At 41.9% G+C, this 22,750-nt stretch overlaps 1 protein-coding gene across 1 annotated transcript in view; it reads left to right on the top strand.

The window, feature by feature from the left end:
* Window positions 1-22,750, top strand: part of LOC310795687 (putative E3 ubiquitin-protein ligase HERC6) — a gene marked incomplete at both ends in the record, with an annotated part of 100,829 nt that overhangs the window by 13,556 nt on the left and 64,523 nt on the right. The window contains 6 exon segments of the mRNA XM_083657756.1: window positions 571-698; window positions 926-1,076; window positions 7,685-7,704; window positions 15,982-16,385; window positions 16,532-16,612; window positions 16,760-16,916. Coding sequence (XP_083513882.1) covers window positions 571-698; window positions 926-1,076; window positions 7,685-7,704; window positions 15,982-16,385; window positions 16,532-16,612; window positions 16,760-16,916 — 941 coding nt within the window.

The following is a 22,750-nucleotide window of genomic DNA, read 5'->3' as shown; positions in this document are numbered from 1 at the left end:
AGAAAGCACACATTCTATTAGTTCTTTTTAGATATTTTGTGTTCACAAAATCGTAGCAGAAAAGAATCCTCAGGTCTTGAAAGATGAGCCAGAATCCTCAAAAAACCCCTCTGGCAGAAGCTACCTACAGTAAAAAAAAAACAGCTGGCAGTGAATGTGTTAACAAACTTTTTTCAGTCGGCTCCGAAAGCTGCAGAGTTGATATGAATAAAGCGCGTGTGGGGGGAGGGGGAGGGGGGGGCATAGTGGCTGGACCCTTCCAGGGGCACTGCCATCTCTCTGGGCGGCCCTGCCCTCAAATAATTCAGCATCAATCAACAAACAAACGGCCAGAAATACATGTACATAGGTAAATATTACTGTATCATATTTTCATTATCAATGAGTTAAGGGAATTACTGCCTACTGATCGTAACAAAAGGCATTCACTCCTTTCACACTGCTTCCCAACCTTGGCTGCAAGATGACGTTATGTTTTGATTTATAGAATGTTAAAAAAAGAAAGTATCTTTCCAGTGGGTATGGTACTGCTTCTTAGCTCCTCGTGTTATGTACTGCTGTGATTTGTAGGACGGCAGGGTATTCACCTTTGGAGAGGGAAGCCAAGGGCAGCTGGGCCATGGCTCCACTGCTAATGAACTGGGACCCAGGCTGCTCCAGGGCCTGGAGGGACTTGCCTCACAGATTGCATGTGGCAGGTGATGACTAGGAATGTGCGCACTGGAATTCCATTATGATTCAAGAGCCTCCAGTTTTTGTCATTTTATAGCTGACAGAAAGTAATTATTACAGCATGTTTACAATAATCTGGCGCTTATTCCATTCAGAGAAACCTTACCACAATACTTATGATGTACCAAAACTATCTGTGATACTGTTGACATCTCATCCATTTTCTTCTTCGCTGTTGGTTTTGCTCTTCCAGCCGTCACACCCTGGTATTGGGCTCCTCAGGCCAACTGTGGGCTTTTGGCAATGGGGTCAAAGGTCAATTTGGGACTGGAGCTTCAGAGGGCAGTCTGACTCCCACTCTGGTACACCTTCCTGACAGTGCAGCAGTCGTACCAAGGCGGATGGTGTGAAAACACCTTCGATTTTGTTCACGTTTTCTAACCCTTTGTTCACACCAGGCGCTTAAAGGATGGCTTTACCGGTAATCAACCCATTTTGTATCATATATAATCTCGGTAATATAAGCACATGGGCAGTGTTTTACCTTCTCTCTCTGTTTACCTCACGAAGGAAAATGCTCCTGCTGCTGCCTGCAGAAACTCCGCCCCCACCAGCTGCAAGTCATTAAGGCTTGTTAAGGCTCTCCATGTGATCCCTCCTGGATGTGCGCATACTTAAAAAATAATCAATAAGAGCCGCCCTCCGGACAGATTCTGCCTCTCCAGCAGAACTTCCGCAGCTGCGTTGTGACGTAAAACGCGTCACAACGGAGGGAAATGGGAGATCTCCGTGAGGAAAACGGAGAGAGAAGGTAATCACTGCCCATGTGCTTATATTACCCAGATTATTGATGATACAAAGTGGGTTTGATTACCGGTAAAGCCATCCTTTAACAAGCAGGGCTGAAGCTTCAGCATGTGGCACGCGTGCGGCTTGTGTGAATGGTCTCGCCTGTTAACAAGGATGCCGAAATGAAACTGCGTGGCTTCAGCGTGGTTGAGCTTGGCTTCGGCGTATGGTGTGAACGAGGGCTAAAATCTATAATTATCCACGGAAACACATTCGATGGGTTGCTATGGAAAGTTGATTAACAAGTCTGGACTGTTAATAAAGTTGATAGAGTTGATGAGTTAATGACTGTTTTATTTAGGGCTGAACAATTACTGTAATCAAAATGTTATCGAAATCGCAATATGGCCTATTGCAATTTTCTAATTGTTACAGTAAAGGCAAAATGTGTGTCAAAGTAAATATTGTCATGCTGCAGATATGTCCTGGCCTCTGAGACTTAGAAAAGCTGAACAGACACATCTGCATCTAGAATGTTCAGTCAAATGATTTGTTTGGGAATCTTGACTTGAGGAATCCCTTTTCAATGCTTTTACGTGATATGGTAAGAGAAAGTCTGTCACACCTTGGTTTATGATATGTTGGTGTAATACTAGCAGATTCAAATGACATGCCTGAATTTGTTTTCATTTGTTTGACCAAGCAGACATGAAAATAGCAGCTGGGTGGGATACAAGCTTCAGCTACACTTCGCCTATAAAGGTAGTGTATTAAACTTATTCCATTTAAAAGACCATTTTGCCATATGAATCAAGATGGCTGTATGTTAAGTAGCCTAGTGTTTTCTCCCCACTGCAGGTCCTTAAAAATGCTAAAATCAAATCCTTAAAAGTATACTATGCAACTATTTCACCAAAAAACACTATATACACTAGAGATGCACGGATGAGCTTTTATGCCACCCTAATCCATGTGTATGCATGAGCCATCCGCCCGCCATAAATCCGCGCAAATTATTTCGTACTATTTATAGATCCGCGCCCGCTGTGCACCCGACATTTCACAACGCTATGAGCGATTTGGGTAGATTAATTTACTGTTTCTGCTCCTGTCAGTGCGATCGCTGCAGTCCACTCCAAATAAACGTACATGTAAAGGATAATGTATACTGAGCCGGTGATTACTGTGGAAATAATGACCGACAGGTGAGATTGACCCCGACGCGCAGCAGAGGGCTTAATCATTCACCTGAAGGTCATTATTTCCAGTAATCACCGGCTCAGTATACATTATCCCGCTTAGAACACGGCCTACAACTAAATCATTCAATAATCTGACAAAAATAATTATTCAAATAGATTTTTTAATAGCGTTTTCAACACAAAGTGGTTTCATTCATAATTGGCACACAAGACACCACAGCTGCAACTGGTTGGCCTAATTAGTAGTGTCTGCAGACAAAATGCTCTTATCAACTGATTAATCCAGGTGTGGCAGAGCAGCGGTCGGTTGTCGAGAAATAATGACCGGTGAATCTTGTTGATTGACCAATCAGAATCGAGTATTCAAGAGAGCCGTGTTCTAAGCTGTATTATAATCCAGTCCAGCACTTGCCCATGTAGCATACTAGGCTAACGCTATAGCTTTAAGTTTAGATCAAGACTGGATTGAGCTGTATGGGAAAATAATACTAGCGTGTTGCGTCTTCTCTTCCAAGGTGTCTTCAGTGGAGACTCCTGTTTTCTGGTGACATCATTGACCATACTGTGTAAGGAGTTAGGAAAGAAGGCATGCCATTGCGTGGCTATTTGTTTACTACTGCCTTGGGTCCTTGGGGGTCCCTGCCACCTAACAATAGGCGGCTAACATGTGCCTGACGAAAAATTAAGCTTAAAATACATTCATATACTAGATAACGTAAGTAAGGGATAATGTATATTGAGGCGGTGATTACGGGGGAAATAATGACCGACAGGTGATATTGAGCCCGACGCGTAGCGGAGGGCTTAATGATTCACCTGAAGGTCATTATTTCCCAGTAATCACCGCCTCAATATACATTATCCCGCTTAGAACACGGCCTACAACTAAATCATTCAATAATCTGACAAAAATAATTATTCAAATAGATTTTTTAATAGCGTTTTCAACGGCAAAGCGGTTTCATTCGTAATTGGCACACAAGACACCACAGCTGCAACTGGTTGGCCTAATTAGTAGTGTTTGCTGACAAAAAGCTCTTATCAACTGATTAATCCAGGTGTGGCAGAGCAGCGGTCGGTTGTCGAGAAATAATGACCGGTGAATATTGTTGATTGACCAATCAGAATCGAGTATTCGAGAGAGCCGTGTTCTAATTAATATTAATGTTCCTCATTAATGATACATGATTTCACCCGCCCGTAACCCATCCGCTATTAATCAGAATCTTTATTTTTATGATCCTCCCCGCCCGCGGGGCGGGATATCCGCGGTCAGCGCGGTTATAACTGCAGCCCGCGCATCTCTAATATACACTCATACAAAAGGTTCCCCTCTCAATCATCACTTCTGACCTATACAATTGTGTGACAGTGTGTTTATGTGGAGAGACACTGCCCCCTGCCTGTATTTTCATGTTTTAACATTGTTTTGCTCTGCTTGGGATGTTTCTGGGCGGAAACTTGTTCAGAGCCCTATGTGGGGGCGTGTAGTGCCCAGCCAGCCACGTGTAGTGCCCAGCCAATAACATCGCTCAGCCAAAATATTTGACTGGTACTCTTAAGGCCTACAATACAACCCTTCATCCGGAGGCAGAACTCGCCATCTTCGGCTGGTCGGAGACCTCTCTGGACTTCCCTACAGCTGTGCAACAGTCTCTGACACTGAGGACAACCATTGCCTAAAAACCCATTCTGAAGGAATGGAAGTCCCCCTCTTCACCTTCTTTTCAATTGTGGTTGACGGACATGATCTCTGTTATAAAGATGGAGAGACTCAGTTCCCTGAGAACCAACTCACTTACAAAATGTCTTAACTATCTGGGACCCGTTTCTAGCCTACCTCGATGAGGTTAGGGGCGGCGGGTGACTTGCCCGGCTGGTTCCTCATGGACCCCTTGCGTGGGACCCCATGCACAACATCTCTTACAACAAGCACATAAGCACCCTATGCGGCTGCTAGCACCACGTTTTAATATTGAGTGTTGATATTATATGTATGCTTTTCTTTCTTTTCCTTTCCTGTGTCTGAGCCTGTTCGTTTGTTATGCCTCCGCCGGCGATAGCCAGGCCGGAGGTATTATGGATCCGGGTTGTCCCTCCGTCCGTATGTACGTACGTACATTCGTACGTTCGTACGTACGTCCGTACGTCCGTACATCCGTACGATGTTTGTTAACGCGATATCTGAGGAACGCCTTGACGGAATTTCATCAAATTTGCCTCAAACATCGACTTAGACTCAAGGATGATCTGATTAGATTTTGGTGGTCAAAGGTCAAGGTCACTGTGACCTCTCAAACGCCATTTTCAAGCTTGTTAACGCGATATCTCAGGAATGCCTTGACGGAGTTTCATCAAATCTGCCTCAAACATCGACTTGGACTCAAGGATGAACTGATTAGATTTTCGTGGTCAAAGTTCAAGGTCACTGTGACCTCACGAACGCCATTCCCAAGTTGGTTAACGCAATATCTCAAGAACGGCTTGATTGAATTTCTTCTGATTTGGCTCAAACATCGACTTGGACGCAAGGATGAACTGATTCCATTTTGGTTATCAAAGGTCAAGGTCACTGTGACCTCTCGAATGCCATTTTCGAGCTTGTTAACGCGATATCTCAGGAATATCTTGATGGAATTTCTTCGAATTTGCCTCAAGCGTCCACTTGGACTCAAGGATGAACTGATTAAATTTTGGTGGTCAAAGTTCAAGGTCACTGTGACCTCACACACCCAATTTCCAAGCTCTGTAACGCGTAACACAACATCCCAGGAGCGCCTTGACGGAATTTTTTCCAATTTGCCTCAAACGATTTGGACTCAAGAATGAACTAATGGCGGAGGCATAAGTTCGCGTTGCGGTCGTTCTAGTTTTGTTCATGTATTGTTCTAAGTAAAATTGAAAATACAATTATTTGTGCTTTTATAAAATAACCGCTGTGAAACTATGAGAAAAACGTTTAATCCCTGCGTTTCAGCGGTTTTGCGCTGCTCGCTCTCCCCATTTACTGTTAACCTTGTTCGACCACACAACAGAGAACACAGAACAGAGCAAAACAATGTGAAAACATGGAAATACAGACAGGGGGCAGCGTCTCTCCACATAAACACACTGCCACACAATAGAGCTCAACAGCCACGTGATGTAATTTGCCCCGGAAGTAAGTTCCACGTCCATTTTCTCCATACACATTTCGATAAATCCAATTATAAGAGTTTTAAAGCTCGAACCAAGCCAACAAGTCTTCCAGAGAATCTTGCATGACCATGACCAACAAAACTACAAAAGGAAACCAACATGGACGCAATAACCACTAATGCCACTGTACTCTGTTCAGAAGAAGAAAAACATAAAGCTGCTGTAAAAAGCCAGCAGCCATCATCACCCAATATAGTTTCACATCAGGAGCATCACAGCCTGATTTTCCTTCATATCCCCCATATTTTGTTTTTGCCAGTATGGATGTGAAATAGGTCTTAAATTGCATTCATAATGGTCTTAAAAAGTCTTCAATTGAACTGAACCTGCAGGAAGCCTGGAGAGAGCAGCTACATGTAATTGGGAGGCTAGATGAGACCGATCTGCAGAATTACCTGGAAATGGAAGGCAATGAAGATGACCAGAGGTTCACTTTTATAATAAAATTTTTCTTATCTAGTTGCACTAGTAAAACATCAGTTGTGTATTGCTGTAATATTTGTGGTGCTTTACAATGTATAAACTGTACTTTCTCCAACAGAGAGATATTGTGGCTGTTTCTGACAAGTTCAACCATTGTTGCTAGCTTCACAAAAGCCAGGTATGTCCTGTCTGTCTCTGTCTTAGGTCTCTTTCTCATATAAGCTGTTTGGTCTGCTTTAAACGCGCCAGAGTTCCTTTCCTCGGATAGTCCACTTCGTTTGGGGTGGTGTGAAAGTGCAAACGAACTCTGGGGCGGAACAAACAAGCGAACTCTGGTCCGCTTGAAAGCGTAGGTCTTGGTTGGCTTCCAAGTGAACCCTGGCGCGGTTCGTTTGTTGTGTGAAAGCAAACCGGACTAAACACAAGGGCAAATAGGAAGCGCCAGTGCATCTGATGCACTCATGATGCACTGCATGCGCTGCATCATGAGTGGAAGATGGTAGAAGGGAGAAAAACAAACACTGCGGCATGTTTGATTGTGCGGTTTTATTTGTGCTTGTATTTTTAGATAGTTAATTTGTAATTAATACTCTCCAATTCGAGTGGATGGTAGTCTATTGACAGTAGTCTTGTATTTGTAGTGTGTTTTGTACTTGTGTACATCTATTTTGGTCTGACGTGAAATGTGTCCTGCCAGATCACTCTTGAAAAAGAGACCTCGGTCTGAATGGGTTTTATTTTCTGGTTAAATAAAGGTTTGAATGAATGAATGTACAGAGAGGGCTGTTTGTCCTAGGGAGGACCTCACGTCCGTCTGTTCCATTAAGGAAGGGGGCGGGGCTAGGTAAAAAAGGCCAAAGCCAGGGATAGGAAGGTTGTAGATAGTCGGGATTTGAGGGGTGAGTAGGGGGAGTGGCTAGGGGGTGTGGGTGGTGGGAGGGGGTGTTGCGGGTCAATGAAGGGGACTAGAGAAAAGGGGCCGTAGCTAGTAGGGGTGTCACGATACACTAATTTCACGATACGATACACGATATTGGGTACACGATAACGATACGATACGATATTTTAACAATATTCTTTTTAAAGGGGCCATATTATGCATTTCTTAATTTTGTATCATATATATGTTGTTACAATCTTGGATGGTCATATTAAACATGGGCTAAGCTTCAAATAAATATGTCAAAGTGTTTTAATGTTACCCCCATGAACCCCCCCACCCGCCCTTGAACTCTCGTAGACGAGATGACATGGATTTATGCCGATTTTGTGCGAGAACCATAATTTTGGTGATGTCAGGTAGGACTTGTTACCCTGGCAACAAAGCGTTGCCGCAGCGCGCGCACGCCCTCTAGCCCCCACCCTAGCCCCCACCCTTCCCTGTGTTGACATTTCTCCAGTACACTGCCGCCGACCGACGGTAGCGCTGCTAATTTCCACTCGTCTCGGCCGTATCTGCCTTACACTTTCACACAAAACAAGGAGACGACTTGGAAGTGAGCCAGGATGTAGGACTGAAGTGGTAAGTTCTGAAAATATGTGTCTCATTCCAGCATCGGTGTACCTAGCAGCTAGGAAGCGCTAACGTTACTTACCGGCTGGGTAACGTTAGCACTTGCTATTAGCCTAGCAGCACAGCTGCCTTTCATAGACATGAACAACCGATGAATGACGAAGGCACACATTTTCAGAACTTGTAACGTTAGTCCAACTTGCTGACTTCTCCAAGTCCTCATTTTGGTTTGGTCCGTGTAGCCTTTGCTAGGAGAGGCACACTTATAGTCACAAGCATTTGGGGAGTTTGCTAACTAGCTTCATTAGCTGTTGTGTTGTGGCCATTAGCGGGCAGGGCGGGGAGCTGTAAAACAATTATATAAACGAGCAAGGGATTGTCAAAACGAATCTGACCATCGATAACAAACGTGACTTGGGCGTAACAAGCAAGGCTATCAATTGATATATCAACATCCCCGTAGCTATCTATCCCATACATGGGCAACATACGGCCCGCGGAATATGGAATATATTTCAATAATCTTTATGACTAAAAGACTAAAAGTAATCTGATGTGTAAGAAATGACTGTTCTAAATTGAAGTAGACATTTAAATAATTAACTTGTTGGTTTTGGATTTATTTAGCTTCAAGAGTGCATTTTTGTTCGTGTGACCCTCAACACAGGCTTTGAGAATCCCGGCCACTTACTGATACTTATGCTTAAATTAACCCACTCATATTCTGGTTTATTTTAAGAAAAACATTTCGGCTAGTGGAAATTCTAATTGGCTGGTAACTTTAAAATCTAGCAGCCATATTGGCAGGTGGTGAAAAAAGTTAATTTCAAGCCCTGCAGGGAGAGCAGGTGGTGACATAGGAGTGAGTGAAAAAAGGATCAAATATTGGTAGTTAAGACTGAATAATGACATCACAACTGTTAATTTAAAATGAGTTATTCCTCTAAACCTGGCTTCAAATGCCCCAAATTTTTCACGCTGCCGCCGTTCAGCCCTCAGCAAAATCTGGTAGCAAAGACATCATCAAAGTTGCCCATCCATGGGTTACGGCATGACAATATTTGTTCGGCCCCCGGCAACAATCTGGGTTTCTCATGTGGCCCCCCATGAAAAATAGTTGCCCACCCCTGATCTATCCCCTAGCTCCGCTCGGCCCGGGCTGTGCCGGGACATTTCCTTCGGCGGCTGGCCGAGCAGGGCATCCCTTACCGCGGCCAAACACAAAAACTCCTCGCGCTGCCCTCCTGCCTCCTGGAGTATTTTCCGGAGGGTGGGGGTTCAAGCACAGGACCTAAAACAGAGCGTTTCATACAGAGGCTGAACTGAAGGGGGCAGTGAGAGCCAGTACAAGATAAACTGAGTTTTTTCAACTATAAATGATGCAATAAGTTACTCTAGTGGAGGCCAACAATAAAATAATAATACATTATATTAGCAAAATATGGGCCCTTTAACAAAAGTAAATAATTTTTATGTATTTATTTATAATTTATTTAACCATGTGAGTCCCGTTGAAATCGAAACCTCTTTTCAAGGGAGCCCTGGGAAAATACTGGAAAAATAGTCTTTCATTTGAAATACACAAAATACAAAACAAATGCTGTTTTTGGAAATTGTTATTATAATAACTATAAAACAACATGGAAGATAATGCTTCTCTTGCAATAGAATGTGTCACACTGTCACAAACTAAATGTTCGTTGCATGGTGAAAGAAAAATAAAGTATACAATCTATTTCTTAACACATTCACTGCCAGCCTTTTTTTTTTACTGTAGGTAGCTTTTGCCAGAGGGTTTTTTTGAGGATTCTGGCTCATTTTACAAGAGCCGAGGATAATTTTCTGCTTGGACTTTGTGAACACAAAGTTCACAAAAGTACTAATAGAATGTGTGCTTTCTCTGTCTAAAAGAGTTAGTTTGTAGAGTTAGTAGTTATGTAGATATTAGCCGTTGAGTACAGCATGGTTTCAGCGTCTGAGACAAAAAGCTGAGATAATCGCAGTTTTGTGAAATTCAATCAAACAGTCACTTTAACCATTTATTTTTGGCATCAGTGAGACATCAGACATAAACAATATAGTTCTGAACAGTAATTTCCTCCATAGCAGCACCCGCACCCCCTCTCCTTCCAACTCCTCCCTCCGTGGGCGTGTCTGGTGGATTTCAGCAGCGTTTGTCAGTCACAAGCCAGTCTCTCCTGCCTGTCTGAGCAGCAGCAGCCTCCCTCTCTGGCGGCCCCTCGTCGGCGAGCGTGGATGTGGCTTAATCCTTTCTTGGATTTTCGGTTGAGAGCTTTGACGAAGCCTTGTGCGACTCTAGGCTTTATGCTGCGCGCTTCAAAGTGTGCTTTCCACCCAGTCCACCTTTGGAACCCCCCACCGCCGTGCGCCCGTGTGAAAGGTTTTCGCCTACAGTATGAGAATGAGGCTCGTTCGCTTCTGGGTCCTCGGTTGAGCTCAGCTGGAATGCGTGCGTTTCTGGCCTTTCTGCGGTGTTTCAAAGTGTGTTTCACTCATGATCTATTATGCAAATTTGCAATCCCCCACAGCCAGGACCCAGGCGAAAGCGAAAGCGTTTTCGCCCCATCCATTTTCATGATAATGGCTTCCATGCTGCTGTCTTGGCTTGCTTGGCTCTCAATAGTCTGAGCACCGTCGCCACTCAGTGGGTCGGCGGAATAGATTGCACACGCCCGGCGGCTCTAACACTATAATAGGAGATGCAAAAGGGCCAGATCAACGATCCACCGTCAAAAAAAAAAAATCGATTCTGAAAACGTGTTAACACGTTAAGTGCCATAGCCGAGATAATTCGTCTTACATAATCCAACGCTTGAGTGCCAGAGCCGAAATAACTCGTCTTACATAAACATTTTTTTTTTTTGACGGTGGGACATCAATCAACAACTTTTACATCTTCGAGATCACTATTGGAGCAAGAGAATGTGTATAATCTATTTTACCGACCCACTAAGTGTTGACAGTGCTCCCCCAGACGAGCGAAATCAAAGAAAAAACTGCCGCGGGAGCAAGCCATTCAAGGAAATGGCGAGGCGATTTTACAGTAATCCATTCCACACTTGTCTTGCCCGAGAGCGGCCGCGCAGGCAGCCGCACACAGAGAGCGGAGAGCGATTTGCAAAATAGATTATAGGTGAAACACACTTTGAAACACCTCAGAAAGGCCAGAATCAACATCTGCCCATCGCCCACGCATTCCCCGGCCCATCTTGACTCGCACAAGGAGCGTCCGCACGCAGGCAAGCAGGCAGGCAGGCACGCAGGCAGGCAGGCAGGCAGCAGCAATGCGCTTCTGACACGCCCGCTGTAGAGCCAGGAGGAAGGAGGAGAAGACACACGGAGGGAGGAGTTTGAATGAGAGGGGTGTTTCCTGTTGTTATGGAGGAAATTACTGTTCAAAACTATTGTTTAGAATGTCTGACGGTCTTACTGATGCCAAAAATGAATGGTTAAAGTGACTGTTCTGTCGAATTTCACAAAAAGCCATTTATCTCTGAATAAATTTCCAGACGCTGAAACCATGCTGTACTCAACGGCTAATATCTACATAACTACTAACTCTGCAAACTAACTCTTTTAGACAGAGAAAGCACACATTCTATTAGTTATTTTTAGATGATTGGTGTTCATGAATTCTTAACAGAAAATAATCCTCGGCTCTTGTAAAATGAGCCAGAATCCTCAAAAAAAAACCTGGCACAACTTACCTACAGGATGAAAAAATGGCTGGCACTCAATGTGTTAACACGTCGTTGGCAGTCAACAGCTGGATTCTGAAAACGTGTTAACAAGTCCTTGGCAGTGAACGTGTTAAATAACTCATGCTCAATGGTCCCTAAACCTATGTAATCTTATGTACCCCTTGAGCTGTTTTGCCATGCCAGTAGTAGTCTACCCCCTCACTCATGCGTGTTGATTCTGCTAAATTTGTTCTATTATTATTCAGGAGCAAAACATTTTTTTTTTTTTTTTTTTGCATCGTCATTTTTTTCTGACGATACATATCGTGACGTTTTGATATCGTGATATATCGTGCGACGAAATATCGTGACACCCCTAGTAGCTAGGAGTAGTTGTATAGGATACTTACCCCACCAGGCAGTGAGAGAAACGCCAAAATTCGAGGGGGCGGAGTTTAGGGCACCTACGTCATCAAAGGGGCGTGGCTTCTTTTTTTGTGAAAAGTCATTTTTTCACTACTTCCTCAAAGGGCACCTCTGTATTTCGCCCTGTGTAAATCATTTTCTTGTGAAAAGTGTTTTTTTTCAGTACTTCTGCAAAGGGCACTTCTGTTTTTTAAATCACTTTTCTTGGAAAAAGCTTTATTCCACTTGTTCTCCAAAGGGCACTTCTGCATTTCCTCCATATCAGTTAGACCATCTTGTGGGTGTTGCAATATTGTGCGCATCACACAGACAGCCTGACAGCGTGTATAAAGCCACCGTGTCAGCCAGAGCAAAGTTTTGATCTCGGCCAAAATGCATTTTGGCCCATTTTAGGATCTGAGACTAATATTTTGTTAACAGCGGAGACCATTTTCACTGTCTCAATCAATCTCTGACTCACCCCCACCCCCAGGCTTCCAATGCCAGCCCATCCCACCCCATCCCCCACGTTTTATTTGTCTATTACCACGGCCGGTGTTCTGTCGATTTCACAATCGATTTCACAATCACCTCAGTTATAAATATAAACTTGTTTGTTTTTGACCGTCAAGCGGGTGTTCCCGACAACAAGTAACACCCCTTGAAAGCTACGAATAGCGGGGAGATCAGGGGGCGTTCCCGGCAGCACGTAACGCCCCTTTGAAAGCTATGAATAGCTGCTTGCTCACGTATTTCTCTGACTCACCCATAGAGCCCCCACAGTTTTTTCCTCCCATGCCCCACTTATATGTATGTACAATACAATGTACAATGTATCCACCATTCAAATATTCCATAATTGCATGTTGTACATGCAAATATTCCATAATTGCATGTTGTGTAGGCTATCTTAGCTAGTATAGCCTACTAATGTATTCCCAAGGCTATTCTGTAGATTCCCTACGCGCAACACACACACACACACACACACACACACACACACACACACACACCCACCCACCCACCCACTCACACACACACACACAGACAGACATATTCACAGCCAGCCCCCAAACACAGCCACAAACATAGCGCGCGTTAGATTGTGGGCAGGTTTTCTCATTGAAACATTCCAGATCACATCCCAGGTCACAGATTTTTCCCACTCCGGATCCAATTGTGACATCACCATGATGTTTTTTTGATAGGCTATAAGCCTATTAAGCTTTGAATTAAATATGATCAATACAGATTGAGGTTTCAATTTCAGGTTTGAATTGAAAACGAATGAATACAGACTGGTGTATGACTATGTCGTTTAACCGACCCTCAAACAGACCAGAGTTCCCCCACTCTGGATCCAATTGTGATGTGACGTCGCATCACCATGATAATTTTGATCACTAGTGTGTTTCAACATTGTGTTTTTGGAGATTACTTAGGCTATATGCTACGCGATATTAGTTATCTACAATGTTATGTGATGACTACTAGAGTTTGTACCCATGCGAACTACGTTGCTTTGCGTCGTAAAATGTTGGCACCATAGGTGACATGAGTTAACATGTTCTAAATGCAGTTCTCTGCCTGAAATGCTACTAATCAAATGGTTTGTTACAATCCTATGTAGGCTGTAAGACGAACAACCCCATTCTCTTGGTACAAGCAGACCCCGGATATCCGCGACCTACGGGTATTATTTCAAAATATGGATTGAATATGAATCTTGGAACGTGAACAAACATCTTAACAACCCAACAAAACTCATTGTTTTTATTTTACGTATTTTATATGATTATTTTAATAGTAACCAACTAGTCCTCTACACAGAATTGGTTAATTTACTGTGAGACTTTATGTTTTGTAGACAAGCACCAAGTATATATAATAATAATAATAATGGTATATAATAATAATAATCTTTGTAATACAATTGTTATAAAATTAAAATGTATATCACATGTACAATATGTTTGTTGTATATATTACAACTTATTTCAACTTTGCCTCTCCTCTCCAAATAGTGTAGTAGCCGTACCGTACCCCACTGCAGCTGCTACCATTACGTATGGCTAATGTTTAATTGTATGTCTAATAAGATACATGCTATTTACACCTGTATGTCAAATACGTCGAATTTAAAATGTTTAAGCACGTCTAATGTATACACATGACATGTGCATCTATGTGCAGTGAATATGCCACTGTCTCAGACTTGTCTTATCACTATACTGCCTTATTGCTTATTGTTGGTTATTGGTGCTTATTGCCATATTGCTTATTGTTTTTACACTCACGCCTTGATATATTTGTACTATGTTGTAAACATAGCCCACAGCACAATATTTTCACACGTGATACCTGTACCATGGAGTGACAATAAAAATCTTGAATCTTGAATCTTCTCCCCTCCTCTCTTCTCCTCCCCATACAAGCCTATAGATGATGGGATTTCAGACACTGTGACTTTTGTTACAATATTAGCGACAATAATAGTACCTTTCTAAAATAACATTTCAACAAAGCATTTCACCAGGCAACACAATATATATATATATATATATATATATATATATATAGACAACGACTATTAATAGTATATAGTAATAATAAAGTCTATGATAAATGGCAATAGTATGACATACATAATTATTTAATTAGTTTGAGGTATGGTAATAATATAGTTCATGATAATACCGCAGTGTAATAATCTATAGTATCTATTAATAATGACAATGGTATGATAATTTACAGTATATAATAATAATAATAATGACGTGAGGAACGGATGAGTGGTTATTAGGAAAGTGATTTGGTGAGTAGTGTGACGGGTTTTTGGGTAAAAAAAAAAAAGAGTTCTGGAGTCTGGATACGTGTGTTTTTGAGTGATCTGTATTGCCTACAGGGAGGAAGGGGGGGGCGAACAGGTGATGAACGAGGGCGTAGTGTCTCTGAGAATATTCGTGCAACTCCCCTATCAGCAGAGCGTTGCAACATGATGTTTTCGAACACAGGGGTAAAAAGTTTTAACCATAGACAAATGTAATTAGAGCATTTAACAACTAGTTGTTAAATGCCCACGGGATAACGCATCACGCGTCCGCGACACGACTGGGGACCCCCAGAGTCATCAATGACAGGAAACTCCTCCCTTTATAAGTCAGTAGGGATGGTCAGGTGAGTACCATCACAAGACCTTGCTGTCAGTTTTTTTTTGAGACAGCCGGTGGAGAGCAAACACGCACCATTTTTTGATCTCAATCAAATACAAAACTGAACATGGATTTCAAAGGTAAGAATTGATTTCTGTTTTTTTAATATTGTTTAATTAGACTATCCATTTAATATATATATATATATATATATATATATATATATATATATATATATATATATATATATATATATTATAATTAAGATCCATTGTCTCGTTTTGTGTATTGTTATATTAACAAAAACATCAATAAAACAGCTTTTTACAGTTATACTCCGGAGACCAGACTGGTGGATACCAGGCGTTCAGATGAATACGGCATATTTTCAGACGGGGCCCGTCAGAACAGAAACAGCCTAAATCGAGGTTCCATATTAGTTGATATAACCAACAGGCCTACCGGGTGAGTGTGTTTGGTTGTTTACATATTTAACATATAGTTTGTTTAGAAAAAAATGAACATAGGTAAACATATTTCTGACATGTTTTTTTGAAATGCTGTTTTTTACCCCCCGCAGAACGGGTTCTCACACAGGTGAATTGTTATTTCATCACAAACCTCTTCAAAGCCTCTCGCCATTGCACTCAACGAAGACAGACACCCACCACTATAGAGGAAAGCCACTCGATTTACATAGATACACCCCGGATCCCCCCAAACAACACCCATCTGATAACATCACAGCTGATGACATCGGACAGGACCCAAATGATTTTGCAGATTTCATCGACCATATGTGAGTACCAGCCATAATTCAGATATAACAACCATCATTATATATATATATATATATATATATATAGGCTATATGTATTTTTCGAGATAGGCCTATATCCAACGCTATTTTTCTCTTTGTTTTAAAGACTGCTGATGGACCCCGACATCTACGCTCTGAATCCTAGCCTCGACGAATGGCAGCCTTCAGCAGCAACAACAACACCTACTTTATCGTTGAATGAGAGCATAACGCTCGGGGGGCAAACACTTTTAACTTGGTTAGAGGCGGCACCAGAGACCACCGAACAACACATGACCCAGGAAGGAGAGGAATCTGTCACACCCTCTGATGACACCATCAACAACAACAACATTCATTACACATGGCTGGATTCGGAGGCACAGATTATCGACCACAGCGAAGAGGACCACAAAGAGGAATCAACCACGCCCCCGCCCCTCACCATCAACAGCCCACTGGCATTCGACGAGAACGCACAGAGCCCAACCTCGCCTCATCAACCTCGCGAGAAGACTCACCAGCCCTCAGGTATGCCAACGCCAAGCGGAGTGGAGGGGTAACAGAACGTCCTATGAGAGTATACGAGACGGTGTGGGACCTATATGATGATCTGAGGGTCGCTAGAGGCTGGACAGGAGCATGCGTAGTCTGCGCAATGCGCACTATCTGTCCAGAGTGTGAAGGGAACTTGGACGGCGACCAAGAAAGGCACGAAGCAGAGGATGAGACATCAAAGATGACTCACCAGCCCACAGGTATGTCTACGCCAAGGGGGAGGAGAGGCGTAACAGCACGCCCTATGAAAATGTACGAGACATTATGGGACCTATATGATGATCTGAGGGTCGGCAGAGGCTGGACAGGTGTGTGCGCCGTCTGCGACGTCCACACTAACTGCCCAGAGTGTGAATGGAACATGGGCGGTGACCAAGACCAAGACCAAGAAAGGCACGATGCAGAGGATGAGACATCAAACAGCTCTGTGGTGACATTAAAGGGAGAACGAAAACGAAAACGACAGACAACGGACGATGAGAGGGAGCAGCTCGGAATGAGACCGTTAGTGATGCTGCGCAGGCTTACACCCAGCGACCTACGCAGGCTTTCATCTCGCGACACACGCAGACCCAGAAAGGCTGCGGAAAAGACACGTAAGCTTAACCGAGAGAGGCGGTTTAAGAGGTCTAAGACCACACTGATTGATGGTTTTTGTAATGCCGAAGAGTGTTACATGTCTTTTTGACCGATGAAGGCCTGTGCAAATTCTTGGGTGAAAAGTGCCACTCAAAGAAATTAAAAAAGAATCAACAACAATGACATCTTATAACACCGGTAGCATGTGTTTGCTAGTCTGTTATTAATCATGGATGTTTTTGTTTATTATTATTATTATTTTTGGTGCCATCATTGTTTTTTTTTGTCAGGCATAGAATCAATGTTTAAACAGTAAACAGTTTATGACAAGTGGTGTCAGCATGTTATGTTACACAAGACGTGTTATGGTACATATATAATGTGTAATAGCATTCTGTGATGATCACAAGTCATAATTTTTATGGTAAATGAAATTGGTAAATTGGTTAAGCAAAGCAAGTAATGCTTTGGCAATGTAGTTTGTAAGATGTATTTTACAAGATATTTTCTGATATTTGATTATATTAACTTATTATTTATATTATTATTCTAATTATCATCTACTATTATTCTAATTATTATATTAGTATATTATTATTATTATTATTAGAGGTTATTATGTATATTTACTATACATATTAAAGTATAGATGATTGTTTTACCCACCTTATCAAAACAAATGTACACCATGTTAAAGTTTTTAAATAAAGTCAAGTCAAGTCAAATCCAACAGGTCTTAATGTCAATTAATTTAGCTTTAACCTGTTTTGAAACACACACACACACCCACACAATGACCCCTCTCATATATACATAACTGCCTAACGTAGTGATTACTACACAGAAGTAACTTTAGGTCCACCATTTGCTATTTGCTTCAAACATATTTTGGATCAGTTTGTAACTCTAACCATTTCTAACAATTTCTAGACAGTGAATTTACACAAGCACTTGAGTGAAATTCATGTGAATTCAATGTGAACATACATGAACTGTGATTGAATGAACGTAGATTGTCAGATTTGTATACCAAACCCTTATCCTGGTGCCTACAAGGGTCGTCTATAACACTAATGTCAGTCACTATGTGTTACATTATTGGGGGTGGTCTCATAGACCTGGCACAAAAGTACATACATACATGTTAGTTAGTCATAATAGTCAAACATGGTTTTATCATGTTCTGACTTGCTGAAATGTGTGCTGCATATATACATGTTAGTTACACATAATAGCCAAACAGGGGTTTTCATGGTCTGATGTGTCGAAATGTTTTACACGTCACGTAAAACAGTTTTTAAAACGGTTAATTAGCCTCCACAATGTGTAATTTCAGGTGATTGTAAGTTATTGCATAGTTGCAATCTTTCATACTTGCATACTTTCAAGCGGGTTGAGTTAAAAACAGACTGTATAGTGTGAGGGGCAGAATGATAAACAAAGTTGTATCATACACCCAATGGACAATAATCATATAATTTCCCCCAGTCATTACCGACCTGACTGATAATAGTCTGGCCCAGAGGTGTAGTGCTATCTTGAGAAGTGAGGGAACGCACCTATTTGCGGAACACCCCCCTCCCCCAGCACACGCACAGGTACCCCCGCACGCATACACACTACACTGACACACACACACATAATTTATTGTGTCCTATAGACACTGCAGAAGTAGCCCATGACAGAGTCAGTTATCACAAACAGCTAAGCTAAACAAGTCTCAAGCATCATACAAGTTACACAAGGCTACATAATTGAGCATTTGTTACGGCGGATTGCAATTTGCATCGCCAGAATTCGCCGTACCAAATGCTCAATTATGTAGCCTTGTGTAACTTGTATGATGCTTGAGACTTGTTTAGCTTAGCTGTTTGTGATAACTGACTCTGTCATGGGCTACTTCTGCAGTGTCTATAGGACACAATAAATTATGTGTGTGTGTGTCAGTGTAGTGTGTATGCGTGCGGGGGTACCTGTGCGTGTGCTGGGGGAGGGGGGTGTTCCGCAAATAGGTGCGTTCCCTCACTTCTCAAGATAGCACTACACCTCTGGGCCAGACTATTATCAGTCAGGTCGGTAATGACTGGGGGAAATTATATGATTATTGTCCATTGGGTGTATGATACAACTTTGTTTATCATTCTGCCCCTCACACTATACAGTCTGTTTTTAACTCAACCCGCTTGTAAGTATGCAAGTATGAAAGATTGCAACTATGCAATAACTTACAATCACCTGAAATTACACATTGTGGAGGCTAATTAACCGTTTTAAAAACTGTTTTACGTGACGTGTAAAACATTTCGACACATCAGACCATGAAAACCCCTGTTTGGCTATTATGTGTAACTAACATGTATATATGCAGCACACATTTCAGCAAGTCAGAACATGATAAAACCATGTTTGACTATTATGACTAACTAACATGTATGTATGTACTTTTGTGCCAGGTCTATGAGACCACCCCCAATAATGTAACACATAGTGACTGACATTAGTGTTATAGACGACCCTTGTAGGCACCAGGATAAGGGTTTGGTATACAAATCTGACAATCTACGTTCATTCAATCACAGTTCATGTATGTTCACATTGAATTCACATGAATTTCACTCAAGTGCTTGTGTAAATTCACTGTCTAGAAATTGTTAGAAATGGTTAGAGTTACAAACTGATCCAAAATATGTTTGAAGCAAATAGCAAATGGTGGACCTAAAGTTACTTCTGTGTAGTAATCACTACGTTAGGCAGTTATGTATATATGAGAGGGGTCATTGTGTGGGTGTGTGTGTGTGTTTCAAAACAGGTTAAAGCTAAATTAATTGACATTAAGACCTGTTGGATTTGACTTGACTTGACTTTATTTAAAAACTTTAACATGGTGTACATTTGTTTTGATAAGGTGGGTAAAACAATCATCTATACTTTAATATGTATAGTAAATATACATAATAACCTCTAATAATAATAATAATAATATACTAATATAATAATTAGAATAATAGTAGATGATAATTAGAATAATAATATAAATAATAAGTTAATATAATCAAATATCAGAAAATATCTTGTAAAATACATCTTACAAACTACATTGCCAAAGCATTACTTGCTTTGCTTAACCAATTTACCAATTTCATTTACCATAAAACTTATGACTTGTGATCATCACAGAATGCTATTACACATTATATATGTACCATAACACGTCTTGTGTAACATAACATGCTGACACCACTTGTCATAAACTGTTTACTGTTTAAACATTGATTCTATGCCTGACAAAAAAAAACAATGATGGCACCAAAAATAATAATAATAATAAACAAAAACATCCATGATTAATAACAGACTAGCAAACACATGCTACCGGTGTTATAAGATGTCATTGTTGTTGATTCTTTTTTAATTTCTTTGAGTGGCACTTTTCACCCAAGAATTTGCACAGGCCTTCATCGGTCAAAAAGACATGTAACACTCTTCGGCATTACAAAAACCATCAATCAGTGTGGTCTTAGACCTCTTAAACCGCCTCTCTCGGTTAAGCTTACGTGTCTTTTCCGCAGCCTTTCTGGGTCTGCGTGTGTCGCGAGATGAAAGCCTGCGTAGGTCGCTGGGTGTAAGCCTGCGCAGCATCACTAACGGTCTCATTCCGAGCTGCTCCCTCTCATCGTCCGTTGTCTGTCGTTTTCGTTTTCGTTCTCCCTTTAATGTCACCACAGAGCTGTTTGATGTCTCATCCTCTGCATCGTGCCTTTCTTGGTCTTGGTCTTGGTCACCGCCCATGTTCCATTCACACTCTGGGCAGTTAGTGTGGACGTCGCAGACGGCGCACACACCTGTCCAGCCTCTGCCGACCCTCAGATCATCATATAGGTCCCATAATGTCTCGTACATTTTCATAGGGCGTGCTGTTACGCCTCTCCTCCCCCTTGGCGTAGACATACCTGTGGGCTGGTGAGTCATCTTTGATGTCTCATCCTCTGCTTCGTGCCTTTCTTGGTCGCCGTCCAAGTTCCCTTCACACTCTGGACAGATAGTGCGCATTGCGCAGACTACGCATGCTCCTGTCCAGCCTCTAGCGACCCTCAGATCATCATATAGGTCCCACACCATCTCGTATACTCTCATAGGACGTTCTGTTACCCCTCCACTCCACCTTGGCGTTGGCATACCTGAGGGCTGGTGAGTCTTCTCGCGAGGTTGATGAGGCGAGGTTGGGCTCTGTGCGTTCTCGTCGAATGCCAGTGGGCTGTTGATGGTGAGGGGCGGGGGCGTGGTTGATTCCTCTTTGTGGTCCTCTTCGCTGTGGTCGATAATCTGTGCCTCCGAATCCAGCCATGTGTAATGAATGTTGTTGTTGTTGATGGTGTCATCAGAGGGTGTGACAGATTCCTCTCCTTCCTGGGTCATGTGTTGTTCGGTGGTCTCTGGTGCCGCCTCTAACCAAGTTAAAAGTGTTTGCCCCCCGAGCGTTATGCTCTCATTCAACGATAAAGTAGGTGTTGTTGTTGCTGCTGAAGGCTGCCATTCGTCGAGGCTAGGATTCAGAGCGTAGATGTCGGGGTCCATCAGCAGTCTTTAAAACAAAGAGAAAAATAGCGTTGGATATAGGCCTATCTCGAAAAATACATATAGCCTATATATATATATATATATATATATATAATGATGGTTGTTATATCTGAATTATGGCTGGTACTCACATATGGTCGATGAAATCTGCAAAATCATTTGGGTCCTGTCCGATGTCATCAGCTGTGATGTTATCAGATGGGTGTTGTTTGGGGGGATCCGGGGTGTATCTATGTAAATCGAGTGGCTTTCCTCTATAGTGGTGGGTGTCTGTCTTCGTTGAGTGCAATGGCGAGAGGCTTTGAAGAGGTTTGTGATGAAATAACAATTCACCTGTGTGAGAACCCGTTCTGCGGGGGGTAAAAAACAGCATTTCAAAAAAACATGTCAGAAATATGTTTACCTATGTTCATTTTTTTCTAAACAAACTATATGTTAAATATGTAAACAACCAAACACACTCACCCGGTAGGCCTGTTGGTTATATCAACTAATATGGAACCTCGATTTAGGCTGTTTCTGTTCTGACGGGCCCCGTCTGAAAATATGCCGTATTCATCTGAACGCCTGGTATCCACCAGTCTGGTCTCCGGAGTATAGCTGTAAAAAGCTGTTTTATTGATGTTTTTGTTAATATAACAATACACAAAACGAGACAATGGATCTTAATTATATATATATATATATATATATATATATATATATATATATATATATATATATATATATATATATATATATATTAAATGGATAGTCTAATTAAACAATATTAAAAAAACAGAAATCAATTCTTACCTTTGAAATCCATGTTCAGTTTTGTATTTGATTGAGATCAAAAAATGGTGCGTGTTTGCTCTCCACCGGCTGTCTCAAAAAAAAACTGACAGCAAGGTCTTGTGATGGTACTCACCTGACCATCCCTACTGACTTATAAAGGGAGGAGTTTCCTGTCATTGATGACTCTGGGGGTCCCCAGTCGTGTCGCGGACGCGTGATGCGTTATCCCGTGGGCATTTAACAACTAGTTGTTAAATGCTCTAATTACATTTGTCTATGGTTAAAACTTTTTACCCCTGTGTTCGAAAACATCATGTTGCAACGCTCTGCTGATAGGGGAGTTGCACGAATATTCTCAGAGACACTACGCCCTCGTTCATCACCTGTTCGCCCCCCCTTCCTCC

The sequence above is a fragment of the Poromitra crassiceps genome (assembly GCF_964638095.1).
Source record: "Poromitra crassiceps genome assembly, chromosome: 21".
Classification (NCBI taxonomy): domain Eukaryota; kingdom Metazoa; phylum Chordata; class Actinopteri; order Beryciformes; family Melamphaidae; genus Poromitra; species Poromitra crassiceps.
Note: the sequence above shows the minus strand (reverse complement) of the source record. Positions and strands in the feature narration are given on the sequence as shown.